This window comes from Rhinolophus sinicus, linkage group LG02 (genome assembly GCF_036562045.2).
Source record: "Rhinolophus sinicus isolate RSC01 linkage group LG02, ASM3656204v1, whole genome shotgun sequence".
NCBI lineage: Eukaryota > Metazoa > Chordata > Mammalia > Chiroptera > Rhinolophidae > Rhinolophus > Rhinolophus sinicus.
In genome coordinates, this window is record NC_133752.1 from 9,681,521 (window position 1) to 9,695,677 (window position 14,157).

Genomic DNA, 14,157 nt, shown 5'->3' on the forward strand with positions numbered 1-14,157 from the left:
ATATTTTTCAAGCACACCTGGTACAATGTTAAACTATCGTCATGTGTCGCAGATGACGTTTTCAGTCTTCCCATGATAGCTGCTCAGAATGAGTCATTCTGTCTGTCGCCAGCAGTTGGTTTGAGTCTGTTTCCTTGTTTTACACACTTACACACAACGGAGTGTTGCAGAAGACTGAACACAGTCCACGTAAAGCTAGTGGTCATTATTTATTTGTCTCCTGTCACTGGTCACTGAGAAACCTTTCTGTGTTTGCTGGTGGACTGTTCCACTCCAAAGGCAGGAACTGCCAGCAACCCGACAGTCCCAGGAGGTGTTTCAGTGTGTATGCAGCATGCTGCGAAGGGGCGTAAGCAGCTGTCTTTCCTGCGACCTTACACCGGGACGCACACAATACTCATTCATCCTATGTCCACGACGCTGTTAACATGAGCCATGTCACATGATCAGTCCAGGGGGCACAAAGCCAGGCAGGACACAAGGATGGTGTCCTGCCCTCAGTAAGCTCAGTCAAGTTTCAGCAGAGACACCAGCAGGTACATAAAGAAGGTTGAAGCCGTGGTAACAGTGCTGACAGAACTAAGGATGCAGGGAGGGAGCAGCTTGGGGAGATTTAGAAGAAGCTCCACAGAAGAAGACATCCCTAACGACATCCGAGAAGTGGAGGACCACTGCCACGTGGAGACGGTGGACTGGGCACCGGAGGGGTGGGTGGGAGCTGGGGGCGGCAGGGACGGTGAAGGAAGCTCTCCAGGAGCAGGAAGCATGGGCTCTTGAGAGCACAGAGGAGAAAAGAGAATTATGAAGAAGAGAAGGACAGGCGCCTTTCTTTGGCTTAGAGGAATCTGCGCGAGTATTATTTATGGTAAACACTAGGAACTAAAGTCTAATGCGCCTGCCCCTTCACATTTGAAACCAGCCCAATAAACTCAGAGGGAACACAATCATCTTCCCACACTGCACTCTATCAATACAATAGGCCTCGACATTAAAATGGAAAGAAAACAGGTGACTGAGATCTGATAAATTTCAACCGGGTGGAAAGAAGGCATTTGTGGGTGTGAGAATACACAACACACAAGCAAAAGAAATGCCTCCCAGGGTTTGGAAATGTGGAAAAGTGACCCAACTACTGTACCTATTGTTAGAATGTTACACTTTCTCGTAAGATACAGCATTTTAAATTCTTTACAAACGAAAATGAGAAAATTTCCTCAAAACGTAAACAAGATTCATCCCTCCTCGAAGGAGGTAAAGCAGTACACACAGGGTAAGGACAGCCTGGCACCCTCGCGGAAGCTGTAAGGGAATAGCTATCTATCTCATTTACTTTGCACGGCGACCCAGGAGTCTGAAAGGGCTGTGCAAAGAATATCCCCGATGCTTGTGGCCCTCCAAGCCAGTGGTAAGTGCTGACTACCTCATCCTCCTCACAGCTCCTTGAGGTAGTTTCTAATCATCCCTGCTCAATACAAGAGGAAACCACAGCTCTGGACGCTGAATGTTTGCCCAGAGCAGTAGGTCAGAGGGAGGAACTGGCTTTCGAGCCCAGGTCTGTCTGACCCAAGACCCTACCATCTTTGAAGCAGTCTGAGCGGAACAAAACGATCTCACTCACTATTTTTTACTAGACAAAGGGGTTAACGTAATTTTCTTTGTGCTAACTCATCTTTTTAGCCAGTTTGCCTACCATCATAAAAAAATGCAGAAATAATAGGCATTTAATAAATCAAACTTACAAAAGGCATAAAAATTTCATATTTAGATTTACTCTTAGCTTTGAAAATGTGTTATTCAGAATTAAAAGCTTTGCTATATATCACTAATGAGAATAATGTGTACTTTCACACCTTCAGATAATTTGTACGACACCTTGACAAAATAGGCAATTACTTTTTCCTTTTTATTCGGACCAAATAACCATAACAAGCAGTCTTAAGTAACGTCTAACGAAAATTTCCAGAAATATACAAGGTGTGACTAGAAAGTAATGAAACCGTCATATGCCACTGTTTTCCTTTTGAGAAATACAACAATCTCCTGTCCTTCTTTAAGTGTCACTTGGAAGCTTCATGTGACACTTTGATTAAGTTCATTATTTTGAAAGGAACTTCTTAAATGATTTGTCCTGAATGCTACCCCCCCGATCCTCAAACAAGCACAGCTAAGGTCCTCAACCAGACATGGAACCTTTCCCTTCACTCCTGTTCCTGTTGCGTGTAGGCAAACTGACCCAGTCAGGGATTCAGCCCACTGGAGATGACCTAGTCCACCCGTCTAATCTTAGATGAAGAAAGTCAAAGCCAAAGAAGGTTCATGGCCTTGATCAGGCCACAGGGCTATTACCTGCAGACCTGAGATGAGAAGCTAAGGGTACTGAATCTTGACCCCAAATCTTCCACTGTGTGACAGTACCCTTTCTCTCTTTCAATAATAGCAATAGTCTATGCCTAAAAATAATGAATTCTATACCTATAGCAACATGTATATCTTCAACCTGACAAATTTAAAGCTTAAAAATAAAAAGTCACTAGATTTTTCAGGCAACTAAATAGTTCCATTTAAGACTAATCAGTTGAATTCAATTTTTTTTGAAATGTATTAAATAACTATAATGTACAAAACATGGTAATTGAAATATAGGATTGCCGAAAAGCATAGAATTACCAGGTAAAGAAAATTCAAAAATGTGTTTTCATTTTAGTTTTAACTTCTGTGATAGATAAGGTTACATAAACATGTAACCACAGAAAAGACGTAATTTTGTTAAAGACTTCCTAGTAATTACAACCTACATCTGACATAAGAAACATGCAGAGGTAAATCAATCGATCAATTGATTTTAATTTGAAGAAAGATCACGCACATGGAAAGTTTCTGAGATTTTCTTGCTTCTCTTATTTCCAATCCACATTGAACACTGTTATACTATTCGGAAGCACAGCTTGGGGATGGCTAACCCAATGACCATTCTCGATCTGTTTGTCCTTTTGTTGGAAAAGCATAGGAATACTCACCGTCCTTGTTGGCCATGCAGCTGGGGATGGCTATATAACTCAGGTTGGCAAAGAAGACAGAAGCAGAAGGAAGTATGCTGGGAAAGTTTTCAATTGTTTATAAAAGGGACAGTCAAAAAGGTGGCACTGGCCATCTCCTCTTTTTTCTGATTACATGGCAGACATAATGCCTGAGGTTGTAGCTGTCATCTTTCTATTAAAAGGCAATGAGCAAGAGCACCAAATTGCCCATGTGCCAACGATGGCCAAATAGACAGACAAAAAGGACTGGGTTCCTGCCGGCTTCATGAATCTGCTGCAACAATGAGCTCTCCTTCTTCTAGACTTGTTTTAACAAAATCTTATTTAAGCCGCTGTGAGGTATTCTGTTACATACACAGCTAAAGTATCCCTAAGAAATATATTTTAATAGTTTCCTCCCGAAGCTAGTCTAAACTCCTGATCCTAACCACAAAAAGCACCCTGGATCCAACCTATCTTACCAGTGTACTGTCCGTTCTTGTACGTACCTAACAATTTCCCATATGGATCTTTCTAGCATAACCACCCCCCAGACACACACACATATGCCCTACAATGTACATACAAAATCTATCTCTTTTTCTCATCAACTTGCTGTTACTATCTCAAGTCTTATGTTTAGCTCTGTACTTCCACAATACACAAGTACCAGGAACATAGTAAGTATTTAAAACAAAAATGGAGAAAATAAGTAAATATGTGACTAAGTGATCGGTACTTCCCTAAATTAGCATTTAAATACATTAGACAATTTTAGAAATGACTATGATAAGCATTTCTTTACTATTGCCTGAAGTTTTGGATTCACACAGATGACAAAACTAGCCTGTGGATACCTGGGATTCATTTACATCAGTAAACAGGTTCAGTAACAGATATTAAGTTGACCTTTCTCTTGACTTTAGAGTATGAACACTCGTTACATGTTTTATAGTATTTGCAACGCTTGCAGAAGTACTCTTTAATTATCAAATTTCTCTTCCTCAAAAGGCTAGGTGAAAATATAACGTTCACCAAAACACAAGAACAACGAGTAAGGTACCATCTAATAGAACAGACAAGTGTAAACACAAAGCAAACCTACAAGAACAATTTCGATGAATCTCTGGCCCCCCAACTCTGACAACGAGAGCAAAACCCCACGCATATGAAATAAAGGCCTCCGAGTATCCGAGTGAATTCATGCTGTTATCAGAGACATGTAAGCCTATAATTCAACTGAAATCTACCTCTCCTTTCCTCTATGTTGCACTTAGTCTTAGAAGTTTAGAAGAAATTGCTCCAAATCCTATCACACATTTTAAGCAATAAAGCTTCTGAAAGTACTGTTCTAAGAGACTAAATCAAATTTCCCTAAATAGGCCTAAAGCCAAAAGCCTCTCTTAAGGGCAACAGAATTAGAAAATTATTACAACTGCGTGTGAGCAGTGTTGATGCAAGTTTTCTGACGTTACACATTTTACATACGTACAAATGAAACCGAAGTTCCATGAAAAAACACTTACCGTTAGTACAGGCAATGTTCTCTAATATGTTCCCTATTCTTTTCTTTGAAAAAAACGTCTTACTTGGCAACTTACCTTACGGGTCACCCATCAATGGTCCTATAATGGACCATCATTTGAAAAACATGAATTTATACTTAAGTCTTATCAAGACCTGTGGCCATTTTCCCCAGAAGACAACTTAATACTCACCATAACAAACATAAAATGCTTACAAGTTTCTGTGAGAAATCTACTCAGAAGCTTGCTTGTTATTTCGATGTGACTAATAAAGAGAAGGACATGCGTATTGAACCTGCCTGTGATGAGGTGACGGAATTATGAGGGGATGCCAGGCTCATTATTTCTGCCGCAGGAGGAGTAATAAAAGGGGTCACACAGACACCTCCCCGCTTTGAAGCAGTCCCCTGGGTGTGGCCCTGGTCTGGCTGTGCGCTGCAGGCAAATCCCTCTGTGTTCTCCCTAGAGAAAAATGGGAGTCCAGAACTGCTCAGACAGGTGGAAGAAAAAAATTCCTCTGTACAGACCAGGTAAGTAAAAACTGCATGTGGCTGGCATTGTCCTATCCAGGAACACAGGCCACACATCCATCTCATGGCTTATTATTGGAAGAAAAAGTGAACTTTGCAAAGCAAGTTAAAAGTGTTTTAAGAAAGACACAAAAATTAGTTTGTTTTTTTTTCAAGCAGAAGAAATGTTACCCAGCCCCGCAACAAAATCTTAAATACATTCCAACACACAAAACAAAGGCAGTCCTGCATTGGAGGAGGGCTGCTGCAGAGGGCGCCACACACACTCCTCCTCCTCCCTTCTCATCTACCAGGCCCCTGGCTCCTTCTCAGAACCCTAGAACTCGCTAGAAAAGCAAGAAAAGCAACAACGCAGTGAGAACCCAGCATATTCAGTGATCCTGACAAAGGCGACAAATGGCTGCCCCCTCACATTTGTTCTCTCCCAGAATCCTTGCTTGCTCCCCAGCTCTCTACACCTCACCCTACTACATAAATTACTACACCCAACTTCCTAAAACTTCAGCACGGGACACGCCACCAATAACCTATGTAATGCAACATTTTTCAAGTTGTCACTCTAAATCCAACTCTCTTTCTCCTACCAAACTGATGGATTGTCAAAAAAAGGAAGCACACCAGCCAAACCAGCTAGATCCTTACTTCTGTCTTCCACACCTCTTGTCATTATAATACACTGATAAAGCAAACCAACAACTCTTCTGAAAGCCACTCTGATAGAAAGTACAATTCCAAGGAAGTGATTGAAATATTGTAAGTTTCATGTTACTATGAAAGTATGAAGACATAGTTTAATATAGCTAAACCTGAATTATTTCTTAATTATTTCTTTCTAGGAAGAAATTTTGGTATTGCTTAGTCACAAACCCTAGCAATGCAAAGGAAAAAGAGCGGCCTTCCTGTCCTACCTGACTGGCCTTGACAGAGTGAGATAATCACAGAATACGGCGTGTAAAAATTTTAGTGCTGTTATAACTATGCTTATCCTATAATGTAATGTTTTCTGTGATGAAGGTAAAACGAGTTTTCTTTTTCTTTGAAGAGATTGTCATTTATGTTTTTAAATATGAGAGCTTTCTGAAAAACTGAAACCTTAAAAGAAGCTAAAATTAAATAATTTATCATGCTGAATGGACAAAGAAACTGCATTTGGTAAAACAAAACTGAAGAGAACTAAAGGAGTAAGTGGAGATTAAGTCCTTGGAAAAAATTATTTGGATGGGACATAAAAGGAAATACGTTAAGTTTAATAATAAGCAAAGTTCAGAACCATTGGATCTTACACTAAAAATATACTCTTTAAAGTCTATTCCTGTATGGGAATTCCTACTTTCCCAATGTATTTATTTATGATCACATTATTTCCAATATTTTAAAAGCTCAACTCAGGCTTTTCATACTTTTTTTTTTTTTAAATAATTAACACATTGACATAACTTTTAAAATAATGTCTGGTAATAGAAAAAAAAAAGTACCTTTTCCAATTCTCTTGGTATTCGCATACAAGTGTATACTCTTTCTCTTCTTTCTGTATACTTGGCCTCATTATGTTCAAGGAAGTACCCTCTTGTTAGTTCAGCACTGAGGAACCTCAACAATGAAAGCTCTACAGGAAAAGAAAATGACACAAAACAAAAAGAACAGTATTTATCAAGGAACTTCCATGCTAGCTGGGGCCACAGGTAACACATATATAAAACAACAGTAAAACAAAGTAATCTATAATTCTGTGCCCAGAAGTGACGACACGCAAATCATCACCAAAGACTCTTGAGAAAATTGCTGCTCTGTGTGTTATAAACTAAAAATTCCACAGGAATACAGAAAGGACGATTACTATGAGCCAGAGCAGTCAGAAAAGTGTTTAGTGAGAGCCTAGTACTGGGTCTTACAGGTGATACAGGACCACGAATGCAGGTAAGAAGGGTATGTAGCAAGGATACATAAAACGGGTGTGTTTGAGAGAGTGTTTGAGTGTGTGTGTATAATTTTTTTTTTTTTAAAGGCAGCCAAGTCACCTAACAGGCATTGCTTCAGTCTAAGAACTATCCTGGGTGAAGCACATACAGGGATACTGTGCAACAGCTTCAGCCTCACAGAAGCTCTGCAAAGGTGTCTAAATCACGCCATTTCCTTAGATGAAGGACTACCAACATGATGCTAATAATCGTGTGGGTGGGGGGGGAAGAAACTTTCCTCTACCCTCGAGGTTCTCCTTCGGGCTAGTCTAATAATCAAACGCGCATAAGACAGTCACTAGAGAAAATGACCAAACTCAAATCCCTACATATGTACGGGGACAGTGCACATATGGAGTCAGAGACCCCCACATACATGAGAGGTTCAGAGACAGAAAGGGAAAATGAGGGATACATGACATTCTGAGCAAGGGACGAGGTTAGGCACCTTGAGGCTTCAGAAGGTCGCTGCAGAAAGAGCACCTGTTCAGGAATTATTACTTTGCCCTGCGATGTAGGTAGATAAAAAGTTATTTCTGAGTAACTCTTATCATAGGCCAGGCCCCTAATTTAAATTCTTCTAGATAGTTGGGGGGAGGGGAGTGGGAGGTGCAGAAGTTTCTCTCAAGCCCAGAGAGTCTTGGTTGCCTTTAGCTCAAAATAATCAGCACACCACTGAGGCACATCTGGGGGGGTGGGGACTTTCTAATGTGTTGTAGGCTGGCTAGAACTAGGACAAGACCTGCTGTTAGAAGGGGAGAAAGAAAAGCCTTTTGAGCAGCAAACAAGAACAGCCAAAACCCGTGGAGGCGCAAACATTATACTCATACTCCGTTCAGGCAGGTTTCCAGTGAGAAAGGAAAGGATGTTCTGATTCGCTGAGATCCATAAATACCAATTCTTCATGTAACCGCTGAGAAGTGACGGGACACTCAGAAAGCAGAAAAGACGCACTCACACACATTTTCACCGATGCCAGGGCGCTAGTTGAGTCATGAGCCCCAAATGTCACCTCACCAGAACCCGAGCAGCATCTGGCCCCGCGGCTTCCCCATTCCTCCCGCCACCCCTCCACCAGTGGCACTTCTCTCTCCAGTGGCCGACTTTTCTGTGCGAAGTCTCTGGCAGCTCCTGCTCCTCCGCCTGACCCTGAAGCTGTTGCGGGTTTGGTGCTCTATACACCAAGCCCTAAGGAACATAGTTCCAGCAGCGAGCGTGCTGGCCGTCCCTTCAGGCGGCATTCTCTGAGGTGTCCTCAGTTACCTTCTTTTTCTTTCCTTTATTTTTCTACACATACTCTCCTTGGACAGTCTAAGTTTTTAACCATCATCAAAATCTGAAAGTCACCGTATCTTTAGCTCGGACTCCTGGGCAACTCCACCTGGAAATCCCAGATGCTTTTAATGTGCAAAACTAAACGCACTAACTTCCCCACTCCCTGCAGCCCTGACTAGCTCACAGCATCACCAGAAAGTTCTACGCTAGCAGCTCAGGGTGGATTCTGACGATGCCTCTGTCCTCTCACCAAGCCCTACTGATTCTTGCTCTGCGACACTGAACGTTTCCCTCTCCTTTCTATACTCCACCTTCATGGGGCCCTCACCCTCTCTCTGCAGCTTCCTGCCTGGTGCCCTTCTCCCAGTCTTCCCCCCTCGGTCCTGCCCTGGCCTGGCAGAGTCAGCACGCCCACACACCAGCCATGGACAGCCTGCAGGACTCCTCGTTAGCTCCAGGGCAGGCCGTACACCTCAGCAGTGAGGACCAGGCCCCTAGAGCTTGGCCCCTGGCTACCTTTCCGGTCGCGCCACACCTGCCTCTTCTGAAGCTCTAGATCACAAACCTCCTGTTACACTACTTTTCATTTCCTGCAAACATGTCAGTCGGTTCACACTGTTCGTGGGCCCGAGAATTCCGTTCCAGTTTTCCACAGGTGAACATGCACAGACACGGCCTGCTCTGCGAAGACGTCCCCACCTGTTCCAGGCAAACCCATCCTCCCCGACTCGGTTCCCACAGCCTCACCCTCGCCCGTGCTTCCCTGCGTCCTACTGCACCCATTTTCTTGTCTCGTTTTCGCCTTTACTTTTGCGTCTTAGGGGCATAGTACATAATAAGTGCTCAACAAATGTTTGCTAAAATAATGTGCAGATCAGAGAAGAGGAAGAATAATCATAGAGAAGAGTGTGGCAGAGAGAGAACAAAAATAAAATCAGAAGTCAGAAGTAGCAAAGGCAGAAAATACCAGATTCTCAAGAACAGAGACAGAGAGAATTGTCCGAGACTGGGGAGCCAGCGGAGAGAGTGAAAAGCTCCTGGTGCCTCGCTGGGTTCACCAGCCACTGAAGACAAGGGGCCTCTTCTCTGTGTGTGTGTTTAAGAGACTGTCAAGGGTGACCCAACAGGCACCTGAACCTGCACCCCTAAGAGAGTGGGGTGCATGATAAAGTCACAGCCTGGGAGTGCCCTAGGATGCAGGGAGGGGACGCTCGCACTGCCCCCAGGAAGTGTGGCAGAGGACTTGGGCAGCCTGCTAGTATGTCAGCCATGTTACGGAGATACAGAAACAGGTTATCACACAATTTTAAATCTAAAAAAGCATAATCCAAAGGTTAAGATAGCTATACTCTTGTTTATTTAGAAAGTATCCTCCACAATGGTGTTTTCCCTGATGACAGCAGATGACCGAGCTTTTATCATAATAAGAGTTTTGTTATGACCCACAAGACAAGCACGGGATCAGCCATCAGAAGGGGCCCTGGCACCAGCAGGCACACATCAGCCCTAGGACCTGCTCAAGCCACAGATCTGTTTCACAGAAGAGAAAACGAGGCTTAGCGCGGTTTGTCCCGCCTGCTCCCTGCTTGCCTTCCACATAGGATGGCTGAGGGACTGAGGGGATTTACATGAAAGCAGGGGAAGACCACGAACCGAGACACAATGTCTTGAACAACTTACTATTAATTTCACAAGATCTGTAGTATTAACCAGTTCTGTGGGTGGTTACCTAACGTTTATTGATGCTACTTCTGTATCCTGTTTCCATGGATGACAGCTAACACGACAAATAAGTATGTTTCACAAACTATATGACCTAAGTAACTCACTTTCTATTAAAAGAAAAAGTTTTACACTATAAACCTACGAAGGTGTTTTAACTATATTATAAATAAAAAACGGGGGTGTTAGGATTCCACCTCTAAATATGCAGTAGTTATAAACACCAGTTTACATTCCACAACTGAGAGTTTAAAAGCAAGCACTTAAAAATCAAATGATAAAAACATGTTTTGAGTGCACAGCTCTCGTAACTGTGCGACAGGTTCTACTGTTACGCCCGTTCTGTAGATGAAGACACCAAGGCACAGACAGGTTAAGGCCTCCAAGGTCACAGAGGAGGCAAGCAGTAGAGCCAGAATTCAAAATCCAGCAGTCTACCCCTCAAGTGTGTGTGTCTGAGACGGTAAAGGGTGACCCAACAGGCACCTGAACCTGCACCCCTAAGAGGGCGGGGGTGCCACGATGCAGTGTGTGCTTTTGGCACTAGATTATTTTGACTATCATTACATCAAGTGCTTTTGTAAACCGGCCACTGCTCTTTCTGGAAAACTGGAACCCTCCCCACCTTCCTTCTGTGTGCTCCCATGGCACCCTGGGTTTGCTTGAAGTTACACTTTAACTCTAGTTGGCTCCCTCACCAGCCTGAGCTTTCTGAAAGCAGGTATAACGCATCCAAATCCTCTCAATGTCCAGCCCCCAGAGTTCTCAGTCTAAGGGTAGTGTGTGCCTACAATTAATACCACAGAAATGGGCTAGGGAATGGTTTAGAAGATACAGGAAAGCAATACTAACAAAAGAACCAAGCTTCATGGGGTGAAATATTTCCAAAGCTTTGTCTTCCTTCCTCCTTCCACCCTCCTGGAGACTTGCCTTGCTTAAGGAATTAGGATCCTCTCCCTTTAGGGTAAGAGACCGTTTACAAAGGTCTTGCACACACTACTTCATAAAATTCTCACAATTCTGAGAGATAAAGAGAGCAGATAATGGTGTACACATTTCGCAAGTGAAGAAACTGAGGCTCACAGAGGTTAAGAGCCTGGTCCAATGTCACTGAAAAGGGGTACACTGGGAGTAGAACCCAGATCTCTGAACTTCAAGTCCAGCGTGCTCTCCTCTACACCATAATTATCATCCATCACCTGACAATCTTACAGAGAAGATTACCTAGTGCTACTCTGGCTTCAACCCATGACACAGACACAGCCCTCTGGGTCACACAGAGTTAGGGGAGTGGGCTGCCTCCCCTGCTGCTTTGTCAGGTCCACGCCCACCTTTCCAGGGCTGCGGATACATTTTGCAGGATGCTCCTTAATCTTCTGTCCCAAAGTGTAGCTGTTTCAGTGTGTGTGTTTACTTTTGTTGTTTTAAACACTGTTCGCCAGCATTCTACAGACTTACCTGAACTTGTCCTGTGACACTGGGTATAGCTGCCTGACCAATTATTTAGGAAGGCTACTGTTCTTTTACCCATGGGTACCATTCTTCGAGAATTCTGCTAGCTAAGTGTACCTTAACTTTTCCATTCCTTCTGAGCAAATGAGTCTCTCCCATTGGTTAGGCCAAACATTTGTCTTTATATTTAAAGAGCAAATTCTTTTCCAAAATAAAATAATTAAAATTTTTATTTTCTAAACATTGACTTTTTAGATGTCAACCAATTTTAGTTCATTTATCCAATTCTCACCAAAAAGAAATATCATTCAGTAAAAGTCTTTTGAAAACAAAAATATTTTACTATTTAATTATAATATAAACAAGTGTTTCTACATTAGAAGAACTAAGTTCTGCCAATTGTGAATATTTAATATAAGGAAGATAATACCAATCATAAATCCAAATCAATTCCTCCACAGTATTTTTAATCAATATTCATCTCCTACGAGAAATGCTCTGTGATCCAGCATCTTAAATTGAGAAAAAGTATAGAATAAATTGTTTCTTCCTCATCCCTAAAAGAAGAAATATCATGTTTAATTACCTACTAAGATAGCTTGCTTTAGAAATAAGAAGCCAGGACAAAAAAGAATTAATTAAAAGTAATGAGTAATCACAAATATATTTATATGTTCAGTAGTATGTCTAAATATATCTTTCTTAAAATAGCACTGACCATTAAAAAAATTGGAAAGTAATATTGGTTAACTGTTAGGAAAATATAAAGAAACAAGCAAATCTCCATGGTCTTAAATGACATAAAACTTTTAACAAACTTTACTAAGGTTATGCTAAAACACTAACTGTAAGTTTATGACACAATATAGAGGCAAACCCTTATACAAAGCCAACCAGGAATCAATGCAACAATTCTGAACTCAAATGTAGTAAAGGTACCATTCAAGTTTTTAAGACCCTCAAATTATTTACAAATAATCTCATTTACGGACTCATTACTTTAGCAAAGAGTAGCTAAAATAGTCATAAATTTATAATATCATTATTCTGACAGTCAATGTTATATAGTCTTTCCCAAGCTCTCTTTTATGCAAGCATTCCCCAAACTGGGCCACAAATGAGCTGCTAGGGCAGAAGTTTGGAGGGTAGATTAGGCTGAAGTTAAACATTTAAAAAAGCCAAGATATTGAACTGGTCAAAGATCAAAATGAATACCTTTTCACTGCTTGTTTAGGTTACATGTACTAGTTAGGTAAAGCAAGTGAGAATTTTAAAAGTTTTCAGAAGAGAAGCTAATTTTACTTTATCTGCATCAGGGTTGTGGTTACTCCAAGTAATTTCCCAGCCAGTTTTATTCTTACTTTTCTTTATAAATGAGAAGTTAATTATGGACCCTTTAGCATTAATTTCAGAATCACAGCCTCTAATCACCCATTAGGTTAAGTTCGGGTCCACAGGGGTAACCATGTAAGAGATCCTATGGAGAATGAGAACTGGTTAAATGAAAACATATTTTACTAAAAACACTTTATTTGTAAGAAGAACTTAAGTTTTCAATTACACAAAATATAGGACATAGAGAACATGAACAGTTAAAACCTTTCCCTCACTCGAAATCTTTTGTGGGAATTGATAAAAAAGAGATCCGTTGGTTTTTCTGGGTTTCAGTCTTTCTCCCTGCCTCTGCTCACTCTTATCGGAGGTAAACAAGAGGTCTAAAATGGGTAAAGGAAGAGAAGAGAAGCAAAAGAGATGGATAACAAGCTTACGCTGTAGAAGTGAAGAGTCACCACTTAAGGGAAAAAATGGGCCCAGGATATGGCTACAGCCAGAAATAACCTGTCGAGCCATACCTTACTCAGGCTCTTGTTTTCCAAGCACTCCCCTCCCCTAGGCATACTCCAATATATGTAGGAATTATACAGGTATTGTTTCGTCCTCACCAGTAGGTGTTACCCTTACTCGTATTTTACACCAAGTCTTCTACTGTTAGGTCTCCAGAGTCCCGACAGCCAACTTAGATACTTCAGATACTACATATCTGGTCTTGGAGTTATGAAACAGAGCCAAGTGGATTAGGCAAGCAGTCTAAGCAAACAGAGTCTACAAAGCAAATCAACAACCGAATTGAGCCAAGAACAGATTGCCTAATTCTCAGTCCAAGGTTGACGTGCTAGACCTAGATCCTAAACGGGACTATGGCTCCACAGACACTCTCCCACTGAGAACTTTTCCAGATGAGTCAAGTGGGGAACAAGCACAAAAACATGGTAAGATGTACTTATTATCTGGTCTTATGTCAAAAATACTACAAAAGAAGTTGGTAGTATTTTTAATTAAGAGTCAGGATAGAGACAGATGAGAAGAATCCGCAGTTCCTGATGACCACTACAACCAGAATCCAGGACCAGTGACCACGTAAGACAACAGAGGAATGCACACTGACCATCCTGAGAGAGACAACAACAACAAGAATGATGAGTGGGGTAAAAACTTCTAACTACGTTATGGTGTAAGTACTAGCACGTGAGAAAAGTTTCAGTCCACTGCCAGGCAACATATAAGTCAAAAAGGAAGTTCAGAGAACCGAATGCTTAGAAGAATTTGAAAAGAGAAACAAAAGGAAAGCTGACGCTTGATGTAGATACATGTGTATGGTATAGACAGCTGTATATAC

At 41.6% G+C, this 14,157-nt stretch overlaps 1 protein-coding gene across 1 annotated transcript in view; it reads right to left on the minus strand.

Moving 5' to 3' along the window:
* Positions 1 to 14,157, minus strand: part of TAPT1 (transmembrane anterior posterior transformation 1) — a 53,897-nt gene that overhangs the window by 36,694 nt on the left and 3,046 nt on the right. The window contains exon 2 of the mRNA XM_074321651.1: positions 6,549 to 6,679. Within this exon, the coding sequence (XP_074177752.1) occupies positions 6,549 to 6,679 (131 nt within the window). The remainder of the gene's footprint in view (positions 1 to 6,548; positions 6,680 to 14,157) is intronic.